This window comes from Agelaius phoeniceus, chromosome 11 (assembly GCF_051311805.1).
Source record: "Agelaius phoeniceus isolate bAgePho1 chromosome 11, bAgePho1.hap1, whole genome shotgun sequence".
NCBI classification, from domain to species: Eukaryota; Metazoa; Chordata; class Aves; order Passeriformes; family Icteridae; genus Agelaius; species Agelaius phoeniceus.
Window position 1 is genome coordinate 14,129,422 of NC_135275.1, and position 19,652 is coordinate 14,149,073.

General features: G+C 59.9%; 2 protein-coding genes across 8 annotated transcripts; both read left to right on the top strand.

Annotated features, from left to right (window-relative positions):
* The first annotated feature begins 3 nt into the window (after positions 1-3).
* Positions 4-7,132, top strand: CPNE9 (copine family member 9). 4 transcript variants are annotated; one of them, XM_077184290.1, is made up of 21 exons: positions 4-370; positions 1,823-1,863; positions 1,943-1,989; positions 2,194-2,297; positions 2,481-2,520; positions 2,656-2,658; positions 3,138-3,214; positions 3,431-3,494; positions 3,607-3,710; positions 3,791-3,895; positions 4,264-4,305; positions 4,429-4,504; positions 4,575-4,628; positions 4,742-4,803; positions 5,084-5,130; positions 5,210-5,391; positions 5,588-5,715; positions 5,830-5,932; positions 6,009-6,066; positions 6,211-6,284; positions 6,398-7,132. In XM_077184290.1, the coding sequence occupies exons 1-21, from the start codon at positions 294-296 to the stop codon at positions 6,548-6,550; spliced, it is 1,641 nt and encodes a 546-aa protein (XP_077040405.1). In that variant the 5' UTR covers positions 4-293; the 3' UTR covers positions 6,551-7,132. The 4 variants fall into 4 exon arrangements, with proteins under 4 accessions (XP_077040405.1, XP_077040406.1, XP_077040404.1 ...); XM_077184291.1 differs by lacking the exons at positions 2,656-2,658; positions 3,791-3,895; XM_077184288.1 differs by lacking the exons at positions 4-370; positions 2,481-2,520; positions 2,656-2,658 and having other exon boundaries at positions 1,836-1,863; positions 1,943-2,297.
* Positions 7,133-7,570: 438 nt separating this feature from the next.
* On the top strand, positions 7,571-19,652 carry BRPF1 (bromodomain and PHD finger containing 1). Of its 4 annotated transcripts, none has more exons than XM_077184281.1 (14): positions 7,571-8,422; positions 9,308-10,267; positions 12,496-12,652; positions 12,848-12,931; positions 13,738-13,869; positions 14,208-14,336; positions 15,293-15,605; positions 16,087-16,401; positions 17,378-17,665; positions 17,755-17,902; positions 18,421-18,542; positions 18,643-18,761; positions 18,868-19,022; positions 19,110-19,652. In XM_077184281.1, exons 1-14 carry the CDS (start codon positions 7,827-7,829, stop codon positions 19,291-19,293), a joined length of 3,702 nt encoding a protein of 1,233 aa, XP_077040396.1. In that variant the 5' UTR covers positions 7,571-7,826; the 3' UTR covers positions 19,294-19,652. The 4 variants fall into 4 exon arrangements, with proteins under 4 accessions (XP_077040396.1, XP_077040393.1, XP_077040395.1 ...); XM_077184278.1 differs by having other exon boundaries at positions 7,572-8,422; positions 18,421-18,557; XM_077184280.1 differs by having other exon boundaries at positions 7,572-8,422; positions 16,090-16,401; positions 18,421-18,557.

Consider the following 19,652-nt stretch of genomic DNA (forward strand, 5'->3'; position numbering starts at 1 on the left):
GAACGGAACCCGGGAGGAAGCCCCCGGCGGGGCGGGATTGGGGCTGAGCCCCCTGTGCCCCTGACTGGGAATCGCGGGCGGGACGTTCCGGTGGAGCCGAGCCCCAGGAGCCGAACCCCCTGGTGCCCGGGTTGGTGCCACCGCTGCCGACAGGGAAGGGCAGTCGTGCTCGAGCTGTGCCGAGCCGTGCCTGTGCCGAGCCGAGCCGTGCCCGTGCCGTACCCGCCCCCGGGCGCGCCTCCTCGGCGGCGCGGGAGGAGGCGGCGCGGAGCATCGGCGGCGCCCGGGCGGGGATGGCGGCTCCGGGAGCTCTGGAGCCGGCGGCCGGCAGCGTGCCGGGCACCAAGGTGGAGCTCACCGTGTCCTGCCGGTGAGCCGGGAGCCGGGCGAGGGAGCGGGAGGGCGGCGGCTAGTCCGTGGAGACGGGTGGGTGCGAAACGCACCGGGATGCGCGGCGGGGCTGCTCGCTGCGTCCCGCTGCCCGCCGCTCAGCCCCTGGCTCGAGGCGTTGTGAGCTGCGCGTCCTCCTCTCTCCCCGGGTAGCTCTCGGTGCCAGGGCGTATGCCCAGCGTCCCTCTACCCCGCTGCTACCCGTCCCGTCCTCTTCCTGGGGTCCCATGGGATGCTGTCACCGAGAACGGCTGCGTGAAGCGACCCGATGCCCGCGGCTGGGGCGCGGGACGGCCGCTCGCGGGGCGATGTTTGTGGGAGGTGGGTGATGCTGGCGGGACGCGGGGTGCCGGCGCTGGCTGCGAGCTCGGTGCAAGGCAGCGGGACCGGGAACGTGGCAGCGGGATGGGGGCTGCGGGAGAGGGGTTGCTCTGTGCCCCAGCTTTTGGCCAGGGTCCGCCGATCAAGCGGCGGCGGCTGAGCCGGTCTGCCCGCGGCTAAATATAGCCCGTCGGAGGCACCGCTGCTTGCGGCCGGGGGTCCCGCTCGCAGGGACAGGCACCGGCGTCCTGCTGGGGGGGAGCGTCCCCGTGCCGTGGGTCCTGTGGCATGGAGTGCCCCGACCAGGGTGGGTACCTCCAGCACATCCCCGAGCTATGCAAACTGTGGGCCGGGCCGGGGGCTGTTGTGCCCTCCCCGCGGCTGAGCCCTGGCCCCCGCTGCCAGCTTCCCTCACAGCAGGCAGAGGGACTGTGGGTCCACGGGACGGGGCAGCTCCAGGCAGGCTCTGGGGGTCACAACTGGAGACAACCCAGGGCAGCCTTCGGCTTCACAGCCCGAGGACCCAGCCCAGACCAGGGTGGGGTCTCTCCCCTGCGTGCTGGGGCCAGGGGAGCTGGCTTAGTCCCGCAGCCCCCTGCCGTGCCCCAGCCCACTCTGTGCTGCCGCCCCGGGGGTGCGGGAAGTATCCCAGCAGAGCCGGTAGCATCCCCCGGCACTTCCCGGTGTCACACCGCGCACAGGACGACGATCAATCGCTCTGCCGGTAGGTGTGTCGGGGGATGCCCACTGGCTGCTCAGCCCCTGCTCCAAGTGTCTCCTTTCTTCTCACTTCTGCACCCTGCCATTAGCCCAGCTCCTGCTGCCGGGGCGCCGGCGGCACCGGGGAAGGTTTCATCCTGTAAATGGGTTCCCTGTCATGTTCAATCATCATCAGCGCTGGAGACGCTGCTTGCCGCTTGCTCTGCTGCCCCACCGAACCTTGTAGAGGCAGCCAGCGTGTCTCCTTGGGAGTGCCGATGCTCTTATCCATGGGTGCCAGCACGGCCTTCTGGCATGGTGCTGATCTGTGATCAGGGGGATGGACATGGGGACCCGTTGCTGGGCCAGGTGGATGGCACTCAGGTTGGCTCACGCCTGGCTCTTCCCCCAGGAACCTACTGGACCTAGACACCTTCTCCAAGTCTGACCCAGGTGGGTGGCAGAGCCAGGCAGGGAGCATGGCGTGGCACAGACACGGCACGGCAGCCTGGCTCTGCTCCTCTCTCCGCAGTGGTGGTCCTCTTTGTGCAGGTCTCGGGGAGCAGCGAGTGGAAGGAGGTGAGCATGGCCCCCTCTCCTGGCTAATCCCCGGCTGGGTTAAACGGGCCCATATGGCCGCCCGTGTCCACGCTAATGATCCCTCCCCGTCCACGCTAATGATCCGGCCCCGCCAGCAGCGCTAATCCCCCACCGGGATTAGCGCCTAGGCAGCTGCGATGGGGACGGGTCCTGGGGGGGCCGCCCTCACCCCTCTCCCTGCAGTTCGGACGCACCGAGGTGATCGACAACACCCTGAACCCCGACTTTGTCCGCAAGTTCGTCCTCGACTACTACTTCGAGGAGAAGCAAAACCTGCGCTTCGATGTGTGAGTAGGGGGGCCAGGGAAGGGCTTGGCCCCGCTGAGGGTGGAACAAAGCACCGAGTCAGTAATAAATAAGGATAATAAATAAGAATACAGTGTCGAATAGCACGGATGGGTGGGGAAGCAGGGTTGTGTGCTGAAGCATCCCTGCAGGCACCAGCTCAGGGCTCTGCTCTCCCACACCAGCTACAACGTGGACTCCAAGAGCTGCTCCATTTTAAAGCAGGTGAGCACAGCCTGTGCCAGGGGGACACCCCGAGGCTGTGCCCTGTGTGGGTGCTGTCGGGGGGGCGGGGTTCAAGTGCTCATTGGCAGGCTCTAACCTGCTCTCCATCTCTCCATGCCCCATGGGGACTGGCAGAAGGTAGGTGCCTGCCACACACCTGCCCCTGCTCTGCCCTGTGAACCCTGAACCTGGGAGTGCCTGGTGGGGCAATAGGGGGCCAGGACACTCCATAGGGTTGGCTTTTGAGGGGTAAGATGGGTCTAGGGTAGCCCGATGGGTCTAGGGTAGCCCAAGGGGTCCAAGACAGGTCAGGGCATCGAGGGCAGTTTGTGGGGGGCAACACAGGATGGGTCCAGGGATGTGGGCTGGCCCGGGGGTCACAGAATGAGTGTAAGGCACACGGAGCAGGCACCTGGGGTAGTCCTGGGGATGCACAATGGGTCCTGGGCTGCAAGGTGGCTCTTGGGTCACAGTGCAGCTTCAGGAAACGGGGTGGCCCAGAGTCAAGTTGTTGGCAGGTCTCATGGGTGCATTGGGAGAGAAAGCGGTGGGTGTGGGTGGTAGGGGACTGGGGCAACCGCCCTCCATGGTCTCATAGTGCTTTGTTTGGGGCACAGGACTTCCTGGGGCAGGCATTTGTGGCACTGGGAGAGGTGATTGGGTCCCAACGGGGACGCCTGGAGAGACCCCTAACGTGAGTCACACTGTGTGGTGAGGTGAGGCAGGAGGGTCCCACGCTGTGTCTCCACACCTGCTCCACTGGACCCCTCCCTGCATGTCATGTGCTGGGGATTCTGATCATACTGCCAAGCACCACCAGCTGTGGGACAGAAGCCCCAACCCTGCCCTCTTCTCTTGTCCCTGAACTGTCCTCCTTGTTCCCAAGCTGACTGTGTGCCTCTGGTTCCAGGGGTGTCCCAGGGAAGCGGTGTGGGACTATCTTGCTGCTGGCCGAGGAACTGAGCAACTGCCGGGTGAGTTCCCCTGTATCAGCTGCAGGGTGGAGAGGGCTGGTGGTCCCTCAGTACAGCAGCTGCTGGTGCCAGGGATGGGGAGGTGGCTGGCAGTGACAGTCCCTGTCCCCAGGACATCGTCACAATGCAGCTGTGTGCCAACAAGCTGGATAAGAAGGACTTCTTTGGAAAATCCGATCCTTTCCTCGTCTTCTATCGTAGCAATGAGGATGGCACGTGAGCACAGGGACCCAGTGGGGCAGACAGGGTGCCAATGTCACCAGACGGCGTGGCCCAACCCTGCCCTGTCCCCCCAGCTTTACTATCTGCCATAAGACAGAGGTGGTGAAGAACACACTCAACCCAGTGTGGCAGCCCTTCACCATCCCCGTGCGCGCCCTCTGCAACGGCGACTACGACCGGTACAGGAATGGGGATGGGACAGGGACACAGGCAGCCATGGGGCCAGAGCAGGGTGTGAGCAGTTCTTGGTGGGCTTGGCCCCGCAGCAGCAGGCAGCTCAGAACTGGGTCCCGATTGGGTTTTTTCTCTTTTGCAACCCAAATTACATAAAGGCATCCCCCTCCTTTCCAGGGCCCCCACCATGACCCAAATTTCCCGCTCCCTCCTGGCAGAGCCGCAGGCTGGGCAGGCAGGGCGGCTCTGCTGGAATTTGGTGGGCAGGGTGCTCTCTGTGGGTTGGGCTGTGGGCCTGGGTGTCCCCAAATCAGGGGCTGGAGGGGCTGTGCCAGCCTGGCTGGTGGCTTACCCTATGTACCTTCACTTTCAGGACGGTGAAGATAGATGTGTACGACTGGGACCGGGATGGGAGGTGAGGGAAGGGACACCAGTGTTGTATTGCACTAAATTCTTACACACCAGGGTGCTGCTGAAGCTTCCCAGGGCACCTGTCACCCAGGTGCCTGGCTGTACTGAGCCTGTGCTCCTCCTGCAGCCACGACTTCATTGGGGAATTTGCCACCAGCTACCGGGAGCTCTCTCGAGCACAGAGTCAGTTCACAGTGTATGAGGTAGGGTGGTGGGGCAGGGTGAGGGAAGGGTGCACTCCATGCTGGGACTGACTCACCCCTGTGCCTACAGGTGCTGAACCCCAGGAAGAAATGCAAGAAGAAGAAATATGTGAATTCTGGCACTGTGAGTGGGGCTGGGGAGTTCCTGGGCCTCCTGCCTGCCAGGGGCTGGTGTGGCTCCACCTGCTGTGTGTGCCAGGTTCAGGGGGCTCCAGATCTGATCCCCAGTGCCCACAGGTGACACTGCTCTCCTTCTCTGTTGAGTCTGAGTTCACCTTCGTTGACTACATACGGGGCGGGTGAGTGGGGGGCCGGGAGCCCCCCGGCTCCTCGAGATCCCCCATGGCTGAGAGTCTCGGGGCAAGGACAGTGGTGACAGTGAAGGTTCAGCCTGGGGGTGACCAGGGGACAGTGGGGCTGGGAAGTAGATGCAGAACGGTGGCATGGGGCTGTGGGGTGCTGGCTGGGGAAGGGGGGCCGAGGCAATGGGTGTGGGCAGGGAAACTCTGGCACTGTGGGGCTGGAAGATGGTGTCCCTGTGCTGTGGGGCCGGCAGCCTCCCTCACTCTCCCTCTTAAGGACGCAGCTGAATTTCACTGTTGCCATTGACTTCACGGCCTCCAATGGTGAGTGCACCTGGTGCTGGGGGGTCCCCATCACCCTGGGGCTGGGCATGGGGCGGGTGTGATGGGCACTGTGCTGCAGGCTTGCCATCACAGCCCACCTCGCTGCACTACGCGAGCCCCTACCAGCTGAGCGCCTATGCCCTGGCACTGAAGGCAGTGGGGGAAATCATCCAGGACTACGACAGCGACAAGCTCTTCCCTGCCTACGGCTTTGGTGCCAAAGTCCCACCTGATGGCAAGATCTCCCACCAGTTTCCTCTGGTGCGCCCTCCCTGTGGGATGGGGCTGAGAGTGAACCCAGATCCCCTGGATGTGGGGCAGAGCTGGTCTTGCGGGTGCCCACAGCAGCTTGGCGGGGAGGGGAAGCACCCTGGCAACATTCTGCCCCAGCGTCCCACAGCCTGGGGGACACCAAGAGCTGTGGTCCCCCACCAAGTGCCCCATCTCTGTCCCCCAGAACAACAATGTGGAGAACCCCAGCTGTGCCGGCATTGAAGGCGTGCTGGAGTCCTACCTCCAAAGCCTGCGCACCGTCCAGCTCTACGGTCCTACCAACTTTGCTCCCGTCATCAACCAGGTGGCTGGGTGAGCACTGGGGCACTGTCCCCTTTGCTATCCCCAAATGCCATCTGTCCCACAGCAGGGTCGACGGCCCAACACCACTGGGGTGCTTGAGGGCCCCCATCCCTTTCCCCATAGGATAGCTGCCCAGGTGACCGATGGCTCACAATACCACGTCCTCCTCATCATCACTGACGGTGTCATCTCTGACATGCTGCAGACCAAGGAAGCCATTGTCACCGTGAGTGCACCCTTGTTGCTCTGAGTTCACCTCACATGGACACTATTCTGGCTGACACCCTGCCTCTGCTCCACAGGCTTCCTCCCTGCCCATGTCCATCATCATCGTGGGAGTAGGTCCAGCTGAGTTTGAGGGTGAGTTGGGACTTGGGGACACCAGGGAAGAGGGATGGAAACATTGTCCCTTCCTCTGGGATGCCAAAGACATCCAAAGGGCTGGTGTTTCCATCCCCGGTGTTCATCCCACCGAGGCTTGGTGACACCAGCTGTCACCCCCAGCCATGGAGGAGCTGGATGGTGATGAGGTACGGTTGTCTTCCCGGGGACGGTATGCTGAGAGGGACATTGTACAGGTAAGTCTGGCATTGAGTCCAGACCTGCTGTGGGTGACAGATGCTCAGTTCCCCTTGCTGAACCCCACAGCAATAGAGTTTCCAACCTCACTGCAAACTTTTTTCCCTCAAAGTTTGTGCCGTTTCGGGATTACGTGGACGACTCAGGCAACCAGGTGCTGAGCATGGCCCGCCTGGCCAAGGACGTGCTGGCTGAGATCCCTGAGCAGCTGCTGTCTTACATGAAGACCCGTGACATCAAGCCTCGCCGGGCAGATCCCGAGTAGCTCTTCCACGAGCCATGGGACTGACTGGTGGGGCGAGGATATGTCACCTTTTTTCTGCCGGTGGCCCAGGGCTTAACCATGGAGATGTGGCCTCTTTAGGGAGATAATCAGCTGCTATGGTTGGTCAAAACAGGGGGGCTGGGACCCGCTTCTGGCAGTGAGACCACAGGACTGGACATCCTCGGCTGCCCCTTCCTCCTGCCCGATGTCCAGCAGCAAGGCGGGATTGTCCCTGGACCGTGGCAGTGCGGGCAGGGCCAGCCGGGGGGAACACGGTGTGTGCCACGGTGTGCGTGTCCCTGAGAGCAGCCTGGCCTCTGCCCCAGGGGAAGGCTGACCCTGAGTGCCTGCCGGGGGTCTCAACCCCGCTGCTCCTCGGGGCAGCGGCCTCGCCCTGCTCCTGCCTGCACCCCATTCCTGCCTGCACCCCGCTCCTGCCTGTGCCCGCTCCTCCGGCTCTGCTAACCCGGCCTGCCTCACGCCCTGCCGCACGGCCGGGGCTCCCGCCGCCGGGGGGTGCCGGGGCGGAGGGCAGGCGGGTCTCTACTGCGTTACCGACTGTAAATAAACTGCTCAACCGGGTCTGCTGCCGTGCTGGGCCAGGGGGAGCGGGGAGAGCAAGGGGGGCGGGAGGACCGGTGGGGCGGGGGTGGCCGGGGAGCCGAAGGTACCGGAGGGCGTGTAGCCGGGCCGGGGGAACCGGGAGGACCTTGAAAATTGGGGTAACCTGGGAGACAGAGGGGTCCGGAGGGACCGGGAGGACCGAAAGGGTGAGGGGGGCGAGGGGGGTCGGGCTGGGGCGGGGCCGGGCGGTGGCAGCAGGGTCTGTGATTCGAGGCCGCAGATTCGTCACCGCCATCGCGGCGGGACCCGGCCCGCTCCCGCCGTTCCCACGTGGCCTCCCCGCGCTATCGTCGCTGCCGCCGCCGCCTTCCCCGTCCCCTCCGTCCTCGCTGCCGCCGGTCCCGCCCGGTGCTGCTGCCCGGCGGTGCCGTGGCGAAAGTGCGGTTGCTAAGGGCGGCGCGGCGCTTTACCCAGGGCCGCCCCGCGCCAGGCGCCGCCGCAGCTCCATTGTTGGGGCCGGCCCGGGCCCGCCGCCGCCGCCGCCGCCGCCCATGGAGCCGCCTGCCCGCTGAGCGCGGCCCCGCGCCGGGGAGCGCCACCGCAGGGAAGGAGCGGGCAGCGGGGAGCCAGGCCAGGGCGGCCGGGGCCCGGGGAGGGGGCGGCGGGGCGGGGGGCCCGGCCCGGCCCGGCCTCGGCCCCCCGCGGCCCAGCCATGGGCGTAGACTTCGACGTGAAGACCTTCTGCCACAACCTGCGGGCCACCAAGCCGCCCTACGAGTGCCCCGTGGGTACCTGCCGCAAGATCTACAAGAGCTACAGCGGGATCGAGTACCACCTGTACCACTATGACCACGACAACCCGCCCCTGCCCCAGCACACCCCCCTGCGCAAGCACAAGAAGAAGGGGCGCCAGGCCCGCGCCGCCAACAAGCAGTCGCCCAGCCCCTCCGAGACCTCCCAGTCGCCCGGCCGAGAGGTGATGACCTACGCCCAGGCCCAGCGCATGGTGGAGGTGGACCTGCACGGCCGCGTCCACCGCATCAGCATCTTCGATAATCTCGACGTGGTGTCCGAGGACGAGGATGTTCCCGAGGAGGTGCCCGAGAATGGGAGCAATAAGGAGAACACGGAGACGCAGAGCGTCCCGCCCAAATCTGGGAAGCACAAGAACAAGGAGAAGCGCAAGGACTCCAACCACCATCACCACAACGCCTCGGCCAGCACTACCCCCAAGCTGCCCGAGGTGGTGTACCGAGAGCTGGAGCAGGACACCCCTGATGCCCCGCCTCGTCCCACCTCGTACTACAGGTATTGTCCGTGGCTGGGTGCAAGGAGACTCCTAGGCTCATGCCCTGGGTTTGGAGGTGGAATTGGCCCCACTCTGTTCAAGTGGCTTGCCTGTGGTTCCTGGAAATGGCCTTTGTCTGCCTCTCCCAGGTCTCACAGAAGTGGCTGTTCCATGGCTTCAGGCTCCTGGGGCTCTGCCTGGTGTCACATCGCAGTTCTGAGAGGTCTGTGAATCTACAGAGCTCTCAGTTGCTGCTTAGCTCATTGCCAGCAGTTTGATTGCTGTGCTCTTTCCTTGCTGGAACAGCACTTAAAATCAAAACAAAACCCCAATGTGTCCTTTTGCCTCTCAGTCTCTCTTTGGAGGTATGCTGATATATTTTCAGAGCCCTTCAGCACCAAGGTGTACCTGTAGGATCTGTCTGTGGGCATACTTCTTAATTGTTTTCTTACAGTACTTTGTGAGAGATTTGGTGGATGCAGTGGCCCCAGTTAATACCTCAGGCAGAAGTTAACAGAGCCCCCTAACCAGAATTAATGAAACACGGCACCTCCATGCGTGGTTATCGTGTCTTGGTTGTGAGGCTGTTGCCTCCAGAGCACTGGCACTTGCTGGGTGGCCCATGCAGGCTCCCTCCTTGCACTGATGAGTCTCCAAGGCCTGACCTTGCTCCTTAGACCAGTGTTGTTTTGTCTCCAAGTTGCTGTTGTGCCTCTGTGCTAGTCAGCATGCAGTAGCACCTTCTGCTTCTGCACATTCCTGCCTTGTCCCTGTTTCTTTATTTTGGCTTATGTCTCAGCTGGAGGATTTGAACATTCCCTCAATCACAGACAAATCCTGGAGTTGGGGCTCAGCAGCTCCAAACATGTCAAACATGCCCTTACTTTCTAATGCTGTTCTTCCAGGTACATTGAGAAGTCGGCAGAGGAGCTGGACGAGGAGGTGGAGTACGACATGGATGAGGAGGATTACATCTGGCTGGACATCATGAATGAGAGGCGGAAGAATGAAGGCGTGAGTCCTATTCCCCAGGAGATCTTTGAGTACCTGATGGACCGCCTAGAGAAGGAGTCCTACTTCGAGAGCCACAACAAGGGGGACCCAAACGCCTTGGTGGATGAGGATGCCGTCTGCTGCATCTGCAACGACGGGGAGTGTCAGAACAGCAACGTCATCCTCTTCTGCGACATGTGCAACCTGGCCGTGCACCAGGAGTGCTATGGGGTGCCCTACATCCCCGAGGGACAGTGGCTCTGCAGACGGTGCCTGCAGTCACCCTCGCGCGCTGTGGACTGCGCCCTCTGCCCAAACAAGGGGGGGGCCTTCAAGCAGACAGACGATGGGCGCTGGGCACACGTGGTCTGTGCTCTCTGGATCCCCGAGGTGTGCTTTGCCAACACCGTCTTCCTGGAGCCCATCGACAGCATCGAGCACATCCCGCCCGCACGCTGGAAGCTGACCTGTTATATTTGCAAGCAGCGTGGCTCTGGGGCTTGCATCCAGTGTCACAAAGCCAATTGCTACACTGCCTTCCATGTCACCTGTGCCCAGCAGGCCGGGCTGTACATGAAGATGGAGCCCGTCAGGGAGACGGGTGCCAATGGTACCTCCTTCAGTGTGCGCAAAACCGCCTACTGCGACATCCACACGCCGCCAGGCTCCGTGCGCAGGCTGCCCGCCCTCTCCCACAGTGAGGGGGAGGAGGAGGATGAGGAGGAAGAGGAGGAGGGGAAGGGCTGGAGTTCTGAGAAAGTCAAAAAAGCAAAGGCCAAGTCTAGGATCAAGATGAAGAAGGCGCGGAAGATCCTGGCAGAGAAACGAGCTGCAGCACCTGTGGTTTCTGTGCCCTGCATCCCCCCCCACAGGTACGACCTGCTGCCCTCCCTGGACTGGGGAGGAATGTCTCCTTTCCTCCATGCTTTGTGTCCTGCTTCCCATGTGGGCATTATCCTATTCCCCTCCCTAGCTTTTTGCTCAGGTACTTCTCACTTTGTTGCTGCAGAGGGCTGTGGTGGTTTACTCTGGGAGTCCTGCAGAGAGGCAGGGCCATGCACTGCCCTGCAAAGGTGTCTGGGCCCTCGGCATGGCAGGAAATAGCTGCTGTTAGTTTAACAGTAGAGAATGAACTTGGCCGGATGTGTCAGGAAGCAGCTGGAGGTTCCCAGCACTCCTTTCCTGTTGCACTGACCTCAGGCACTGGAGTAAACGAGGCGGGGAGGAGGAGGGAACTGCTCTCCTTTCTGCTGAGGTCTGTTTTCTCCTGAGGCTGTGTCAAGCAAAAGACAGAAGTGTGAGAGTGATTCAGGCCTGGGAAGCGGGCTAATCCCGCGGTTATTTTGGCTCTGGAGCAGAGAGGTCTGGGGTTGGGATCCCTGTGCTCTGCTGAGCAGAGCTCATCCATCCCAGCAGCCACGTACTCTTTGCTGGGCTGCCTCAGTGCTCTCTGCCAGGCACAGCAGCTGCTGCTCCCTTTCAGCGCTGCCTGTTGGAGCAGGGCCGGGCAGCCACGGGTGCTGAAAGCTGTCTGTGAGGAGGGGTGGCTGGAGAGCACCAGGATCCTGCCTGCCAAGGAACACCACGGTCCTAAGGCTGACTCCCCAGTGTGAGGCCTCACGAGGGGTTTTGTTTCTGTCACATTCCAAACCTGTGGTTTCATGGGAAGGTGCAAACACCCTGTAGTTACAGTTGCAACTGCTTTGTGCCTTGCTCTTGTTAGATTGTTGGGCTGACGTGCAAGTCCCAAAACAAGAGCATATAAGAGCCTTGCCAGAATTTGTCAGTGTTTATAACTCTGGATGTCCTCAGCAGCATGTAAAAGCATATAAGGGCATCCTAGGATGTTTTTGGATCTCATTGTCACCCTACAGCAGGCAACACCCAGTTGAGCACAGGTTGAGCTTGGAAGCATTTGCCTTTGTGGTGGTGAGCTACCAATCTTGAGCTGCTGAGGTCTCCTTCCTGTGGCAGGAGCTGTGCTGAGGCTGTGACCATAGGACACTGTCAAGACCCTTAGACCCTCAAGACTTCTCTCCTGTGCACCTGGATAGGAGCACATGGAAGCCATGGGCTATGCTCTCTGGGCAGCATTCTGGTGACTTGGGGAGACAGGTCTGCCACAAGGCTTTTTACCACGGTCTGTTTGTGTCCCAGACTTATGTTTTTGCTCATTCAGGGCTTGCTCCATAGCAAGAGCCTCTTTTTCTTATGTGTGGACGTGTTGGCAGTTTGTAGGGTCTTGCTGCTCTTGCGTTCATAGCGAAAGTACACTGAGCTAGAATCCTGTTGGGATTAATTATTCTTCAGGGGCTGTTGCCAGAATGCCTCGTCTTCCTGTGGGAGCTGTACTTGGCCAGTGATGGCATATGAGGCTGCTGTCCCCATTCTCTTCAGCTGAGGCTGATGCAGGTTGGGTCATCCTTTGGGAAAAGCTGTCCCTGGGAGGTGGGCAGATGCTGAGGGTTCATCCCTTTGTCACTCTACTAGCAGGGCATCTCTGTCCAACTCTGCTGAACAAGGCTGTCCCAGCCCCTCCAGACTATCTGCTGTCGTAGGAAGTAAGCAATCCCTTTTGTGGTGTTCTGGGCTGTTCAGGATAGTCTTGGATGGGACTCTGTTGTACTCATGCGTCCTGCTCCTTCCTCGTGCTTTGCCAGGGTTTGAGTTTCTCTGGTAGCATTTGGCCAGACTCCCCCGTCACAGCAAGTGGCCCTCAGCCAGGTAAATAATGGTTTTGGGGTAGTAGCACCATAACACTCGTGGTCTCAGGGACCATGGGAGCTGTTAAAGGTCCAGCACCCAGTGTGGCTGTCTTGCACCCCAACCTGCCCCAGGCTTTGCCCAAAAGTTGACAGGAAGTAGAAAGGAAAAGTGTGTTACGGAGAGGCAAGGCTGCTCATTTCCTGGCATCCTCTGTTGTGCCTAGGCTGTGTGACCTGGTGTTACAGAAAGTCCTGCCATATAAAAGGATGTTCTCTGCTTGAGGAGCTTCTCAGCTCTGCTGGGATGGCCTTGCTGATACTTGTCCCTAGCTGGGGCTTCTCCTGCAGCAGGCTTAATTTGTTGATGGACTCTGTGGTTCTTCTCCTTTCCTCAGGCTCAGTAAGATTACAAACCGTTTAACCATCCAGAGGAAGAGCCAGTTCATGCAGAGGCTGCACAGCTACTGGACTCTGAAGAGACAGTCCCGCAATGGTGTCCCCCTGCTCCGCCGCCTGCAGACACACCTGCAGTCACAGAGAAACTGCGACCAGGTAAGGGCTGCTTGGTGGGGGCTGCAGGGAACCTGGCTGTGTGCATGCTTCCCGCGCCTTTGGAGCTGTGGGCTTGGAGCCTTTGCTGCATGCAATGCCTGCAGATGCAGAATGGGGGTCAAGGGTATGAGCTTTCAGATGAGGGAAGGGCAGCCCCAGCTGCTTTTGCTGCTTCACCTTCTCCTCCGCTCTCAGTGTTCAGAGAATTGCCAGGCAGCGACGCCACTGGCAGCCTGCCACAAGAAGGGAATCCTGCCCTCTCAAGCTGCCACGCTGAAGGTATTTCCTTTCTTGTGCCTGCATTTAGCCAGTAGTGATGGCAAACCTGTCAGAAATGGCTCTAATATGAGGCCACTGTGCCAGGCAGTGTTGAGAGAGATGGCCAGGGATCTCTAGAAACAGTCTGGACTGAACCAAGGCCTCTCTTCTAGCTTCTGATACTGCTCCAAGAGTGCTCCTTCTGGGTGCTGCTTCCAGCCCACAGTCAGCACTTCACAGATGTGAAATCTGGTGCCAGAGAGGAAGATTTTTTCTTCTGGCTCCCCATCTCAGCTGTAAATCTTTCTTTCTGAGCCCTCTGATGACTATGACTGGGCAGGGTTTTCTCCTACCTTTGTCTGCTCTTATTATTTTTGCTGAAGAAGAGTTGAGGCTGCTTCTGCTCAGTTTTGGCTATGGCAGGATAAAAGCTGTAATTTTTTTGGTGCTCCAAAAATGAAAGCAAGTAGAGCTGTTATTCCCTTTTTGAGCTGTTGCACTTTGTCAGAGCTGTGAGCAGCAGCACAGACCTCTTGCGCAGCTGCAGGCAGTCAGTCGGTCATGTTAGGAAGAGTGTTTCCAGAGGCTCAGGATGTTCACCTCCTGACATCCTAAGGGCTTGATGACCAAGGGGCAGGTATTTAGCTCTTGCCAGAGGTGAGACTGAATCACCTGCCTAGGTTACAAGAAAGGAGCTTTGTGACCTTTGCTGCATCAGCAGGTCAGGCATGGTGGTTCCCTTTGCCAGAGAAGAGCCCCAGCACAGTCAGGAAGGTGGAGATGGGAGCACATCTTCTATCAGCTCATGGTCTCTGATGTTCCCACAGAGAGACACTGAGGATAAGAACTGGGCCCTGAAGGAACAGCTGAAGTCATGGCAGCGCCTGCGCCATGACCTCGAGCGTGCGCGCTTGCTGGTGGAGCTGATACGCAAGCGGGAGAAGCTCAAGAGAGAGACGGTAACGACTGCCCCTCCTTGGGGAGCTGCTGGGGTGGGCATCAGCAGGGGCTCCTTAGGGTGCTCTAGGTGTGCCGGGGTCCCCTCGGCTGTGCTGCGCTCTGCTCCGATGGCTCCGAGCAAAGGTGGCTGCTCTGCAAGGCACAGGTGGGACGCACAGGTGCTGGAGCCGGTGTTTCACCTCTGCTCCCCAGAAATGGGGCTGAGGGGCGCTCCCTACCCCTCAGCAAGGAGAGGAGGGGTTGCTGTCCTGCAGGGCTGCACTGCTGCTCCCTGGGGACAGTCCCCACTGCCTGGCTGGGGCCAGGGGCTCAGCCCTGCTCTGTTCCTTTGTTTCAGATCAAAGTGCAGCAGGTGGCACTGGAAATGCAGCTGACCCCCTTCCTCATCCTCCTCCGCAAGACACTTGAGCAGCTGCAGGAGAAAGACACAGGCAACATCTTCAGTGAGCCGGTCCCTCTGTCTGAGGTAACAGAAATCTACGAAGTAAGAACCCCCTCCCCAGATTTCTATTTCACTCAAACTTGTCCCTTGCTCGTGCCAAGGGCTGTCCAGGGTGTGTTCCGGTCCAGAAGAACTCTGAGCAGCCTGGTGCTGGTTCATGCCAGCACCACTCGCTCACCAGAGGGGTGTGCAGCAGGGCCCCTCCTGGGTGAGCCAAATACAGAACAGCTGAGCTGGTGACAGCTGGGGCACAGCACTTGACTCTTCCTCTGTGTATGTTACTGGTGACATCCCAGGGTCTGTGAGCAGTTGGGGATTCCCACTGGGAAAGGTAAAGTGCCAGCCCTTAGCAGTCAGTGTGCTCTTACCTGTCCTCTTGTGAAGGCCTCTGCTAGATGACTGAGCACAGCACAGAGATGGGTTTGACCCTTAGAGTGTCACTGCTGCAGGCAGGGGAGATAATTACTGAGACTGTCACTGAGTCCCTGCCTGGGAGCATGGCAAAAGTCCACATGGTCTCTGCAAGGTTCTGGCAGCGGGTGAGCATGGAGACATCTTAGTAGATGGGGAGGAAGGCTGCACCATCTCACCTGCCACCTGGACAGCTCTGTTTTACCTTTCTGCACTCACCTTCACTCCTGGGGCTGCACTTGCAGCACCCTCTCCAGGGAATAACATGTAGCATACTGGATCCCAGCTGCCTGCAGGCAGGAGTTGAGGACAGGATGCTGGCATGTGTGCTGGAGCTGTAAAAATGCTTCAGAGTGCGTATCCGCTCTAACAGGTTGAGCACAGCACATGGGCTTCCTAGTCCGGAGGCGTTGCTGTTCCTCAAGCTGCAAAAGCAGACGGCATTCCCCGCTGTGCATTTGGGCAGAGCACAGGGAGGGATACCTGATTCCTCTAACAACTGTTTTCTTGGAGCAGGTACTGCTAACTGTGGCTACTGGGCTCTTAACTCTGCCTCTTTCCTCATGCAGGTCCCAGACTACCTGGATCACATCAAGAAGCCAATGGATTTTCAGACAATGAAGCAAAATCTAGAAGCCTATCGCTATCTGAATTTCGATGACTTTGAGGAGGATTTCAACCTGATCATTAACAACTGTTTGAAATACAATGCCAAAGACACGATCTTCTACCGGGCAGCCATCCGCCTGCGGGAGCAGGGAGGTGCTGTGCTCCGGCAGGCTCGCCGGCAGGCAGAGAAAATGGGCATTGACTTCGAGACAGGCATGCACTTCCCCCACTGTGTCACAGTGGAAGAGGCTCAGATCCAAGACATTGAGGACGGTGGGTACTCAGTCCCTGCCCTGGGGTACGAGGGCTACTAAAAGGTAAAGCCTGGGCAGAGTCAAGGCACTCTAGAGTCTGAGCTGCCTCTTTTGGGAGGTTAAGTCACATGTTGGGCTGTGTGTCCCCACTCCCTGGAGACCTGGGGTGGTTTTGCTAGCCAGGTACTTATCAGCCCCATTAGGTTGGTTCTGGGCTGTGGCTTGTCTGTGTGTCCTTTCTTTCCTGTTGCGTCCTTGTTCCAGACAATGTGAACTCCAGTATTCTCCACACTGCTGATCAGCCAGCTTTCCTCAACTGGCTGAGTTCCCAGAGGGCTCTTTCTCTTGGTCTTCTAGGATAACTTCCCTAAAGGGTTTGGTGACATGCCAGCTCCTTCTCCCCTGCAGAGAACCTGGATTGCCTCATGCCCTTTTAGGTAGAGGAGCTCCACTGGAGTTCCCGATTTCTTTAATCCATCTGCTCCTCTTTGTTTCCCCAGAAGATGTGCGGCTGCTGCTCTCAGAGAATCAGAAGCACCTGCCTTTGGAGGAGCAGCTGAAGATCCTGCTGGAGCGGTTGGACGAGGTCAATGCTGGCAAGCAGAGCATAGGACGGTCCCGCCGGGCCAAGATGATCAAGAAGGAGATCACAGTGCTGCGGCGGAAGCTCGCTCACCCGCGGGACCTGGGCCGGGAGGGGCTGGAGCGGCACAGCTCCTCTGCCAGGGGAGTCCTGCAGTCCCACAACCCCTGCGAGAAGGACCTGCAGACAGACAGTGCTGCAGAGGAGAGCAGCAGCCAGGAGACTGGCAAAGGTAATACTCCCTCCAGAACTGCCAGTCTGAGGAGCCATGGAGAGCTGCCTCCGGACAGGCCTGCCTGGGGAGAGGCTGCCCTGGCAGGTGTCTCTTTAGGCAGGAGGACTGTGTGGGCAGCTCCCCACACACACCTCGCTCTTCACTCCTCCATGGGAATGAGGCAGTGGCCTCTTGTGGGACAGTCCCTTATCCCACATCCCCCTGTGGGGATTCCTTGTTGCCTGTAGTGCCTCCCTTAGGAGCAGGTGCCAAGTATGATGTCTGTGTCTCCCAGGGCTCCCTCCCAGCATGCTCACTGGGTAGTTTGTGGTGAGCTGTGCCAGCCAAGCAGGGGGAATTGGATGAAGGAGGCCTCGTCCTGTGTCTGGAACAGCCACAGCCTGATGTGTGTTTGCCCCTGGGGAGGGTTGGCAGGTTGTTGGTGTTCACAGCTGTGGTCGGCAGTCACCTGGTGAATTCATCTCTTTGTCAGCCAAGGAACTGGATGCTGTTCCAGAGATCACAGTTCCAGCTGTGTGACGTGGAGCATGACGTGGATTGTTTCTTTCTGATAGGGCCTACCAGATTGGCCATGTTGCTTGGTTTCTAGGGGCATTGTGGAGCAGGCTGTCTTCGGTGTCCCTTCCTGCCAGAGGGCATGGGAGAGAGTTACAGCAGCAGTGACTGCTGAGCTCCAAGTGCTCTCCCAGGGCTGAGAGTCAAACAGGCCAGCTGCCAGCTCCCTGGATGGAGATGCTGAGCTGGGCTCTGTGGGGAGCACTGCAAAAGCACCAGGCAGAGCTACCATGTGTCACTGGGCATTTGCCACCTCTGCATCCCAGTCCTGTCATCTAATCATGGAAAAAGCAGGTTCTTCCTATAGTGAGGGAGGATCTTCTGAGATCATGTTCCCCAGAAACAAAGCTGTTTTGTGATACCACTGCCATGCAGTCCCTGCCATCAGGACTGCAGCTGACACCTCCTCCTTCTTCAGGTCTGGGTCCCAATTCTTCTTCTACCCCAGCGCATGAAGTTGGCAGGAGGACCTCTGTGCTCTTCTCCAAGAAGAACCCTAAAACTGCAGGCCCTCCAAAACGTCCAGGACGCCCCCCAAAGAATCGAGACAGCCAGATCCCCCCTGGGCATGGGAGCAGCCCCATTGGGCCCCCCCAGCTCCCAATAATGGGGTCCTCCCAGCGGCAGAGGAAGCGAGGGCGGAGCCCGCGGCCCAGCTCCAGCTCTGACAGTGACAGTGACAAATCCACGGAGGATGCTACCATGGGTGAGTGCAGCTGGCCACCTGTGGTCCCACTGGCAGCACGTGGCAGGCTCTGATGCAGTGGTAATGCTCTTTGTTGGGGTGTTTTTCAGACCTGCCAGCCAACGGTTTCAGCAGCGGGAACCAGCCCGTGAAGAAGAGCTTCCTGGTGTACCGCAATGACTGCAATCTTCCCCGGAGCAGCTCCGACTCGGAGTCCAGCAGCAGCAGCAGCAGCAGTGCTGCCTCAGACCGCACCAGGTACTGCTCCTGGCCCAGCTCTGCTGACAGCAGTGCTGCCCAGGGTGGCAGTGGGCAGCTCTCAGCCTTGAGTTTCTGGACGAGCACCCCGTTTGGTGGTCCCCATCTCGTTCATCCTGCAGCTTAGCTGCTAATCCCTAGAAATCTGTGGGGTTTGTGCCTTTTTTAATGTAAAACCTAAAGGTGCAAGTGTGCAGCAAAGGGCTAGTAGGAAGCATGAACTAGGGAATTCTGTTGGCACAGTGGCTGTTCTGTCATTGGCCCTTCCAGCAGCCTCCTGCCTGTGCCTCTAATTCAGATGAGGGCACATTTTCTGGTCCTCCCAGGTGGAACTGGGTGAGGATCTGGCTTGCACCCTGGCAGAAGCACCATCCCACCTTTCTGCCTGCTAGGCTGCCAAGTCCTTCCCGGTGCCAAGGCTGGCATTTGGAGGCCACAAGCCCTGGTGTCCCACCAGCCTGGCCCTCTGAAAAACAGTTTCTGGAAGCTTAACGTGAGTCTGCTCCCTGTCTCCGCAGCACAACACCCTCCAAGCAGGGCAGAGGGAAACCCTCCTTCTCCCGAGTGAACTTCCCAGAGGACAGCAGTGAGGACACATCAGGGACAGAGAATGAGTCCTACTCCGTGGGCACGGGACGAGGTGTGGGGCACGGCAGTAAGTAGTGTGGCTGCACAGCTGTGTGCCTGGCTGGCACCATCACCTGGGGGGACACAGCTGACTGCCCTCTCCCCCTGTACAGTGGTGCGTAAGGGCATGGGGCGAGGCGCAGGGTGGCTGTCTGAGGATGAGGATTCTTCCCTGGACGCCCTGGACCTGGTGTGGGCTAAGTGCAGGGGCTACCCCTCCTACCCGGCGTTGGTGAGTACTGCCTGTTATCGGGGCCTCTGAAACCCATGTCCCCTCCCTGCAGACTGGCTCTTGGGGTCCCTGTTCTCCTCTCAGACCTCCCCTGCTCTTTTTACAGATCATTGACCCCAAGATGCCGCGGGAAGGCATGTTCCACCATGGGGTCCCCATCCCTGTGCCCCCCTTGGAGGTGCTGAAGCTGGGGGAGCAGATGACTCAGGAAGCACGCGAGCACCTCTACCTTGTCCTCTTCTTTGACAACAAGCGCACTTGGTAAGGCCAGGGGGCCGAGGGCTTTGGAGGGGGGGTCCCCAGAGACGATTGTAACCCTCAAACGAGGTGGCCCCCCGCTCTCCACAGGCAGTGGTTGCCCCGGACGAAGCTGGTGCCTCTGGGGGTGAACCAGGACCTGGACAAGGAGAAGATGCTGGAGGGCCGCAAGTCCAACATCCGCAAGTCGGTGCAGATCGCCTACCACCGCGCCATGCAGCACCGCAACAAGGTGCAGGGCGAGCAGAGCAGCGACTCTAGCGAGAGCGACTGAGCCGGTGCCGCCGGCCGCTCCCCCGCCGAATCTCAGGGCAAACGGGGCTCGGTGACCCCCACCCCGTGCAGCTGGCCTGCACCCACGGGGGGCCGGGGGACCGGGAGGGGTGGGGCCGGTCCCCCGTGCCCCCCCCACTCTCCCATTCCCGGTGCCCGCTCCCCCCAGCCCGCCGCTCCCCGGGATGCTGTTCTGGCCGCCGCCGTGCCCCAGGGCGGCCCCCCGCGCCCCGCACCCCCGTGCTGCCCCCTATCCCTGGGCCCAGCCCCTGGCCGGCCCCGCGCTCGGACGTTGTTTGTATTTATTTTGAAGGAAGAAAAAAATCTATTGATTCTTAGAAAATAAACCTCCACTGCGGA

What these genes read in the sequence shown, in the direction of transcription:
- CPNE9 (XM_077184290.1), top strand. Translation starts at nt 294, where the DNA reads ATGGCGGCTCCGGGAGCTCTGGAGCCGGCGGCCGGCAGCGTGCCGGGC. An exon ending in CAAAACCTGCGCTTCGATGT is followed by an intron (nt 2,298 to 2,480) that starts GTGAGTAGGGGG and finishes CTCCCACACCAG; the next exon opens with CTACAACGTGGACTCCAAGA. An exon ending in CGCCTGGAGAGACCCCTAAC is followed by an intron (nt 3,215 to 3,430) that starts GTGAGTCACACT and finishes CTCTGGTTCCAG; the next exon opens with GGGTGTCCCAGGGAAGCGGT.
- BRPF1 (XM_077184278.1), top strand. Translation starts at nt 7,827, where the DNA reads ATGGGCGTAGACTTCGACGTGAAGACCTTCTGCCACAACCTGCGGGCC. An exon ending in CCCTGCATCCCCCCCCACAG is followed by an intron (nt 10,268 to 12,495) that starts GTACGACCTGCT and finishes TCCTTTCCTCAG; the next exon opens with GCTCAGTAAGATTACAAACC. An exon ending in AGCCGGTCCCTCTGTCTGAG is followed by an intron (nt 14,337 to 15,292) that starts GTAACAGAAATC and finishes TTCCTCATGCAG; the next exon opens with GTCCCAGACTACCTGGATCA.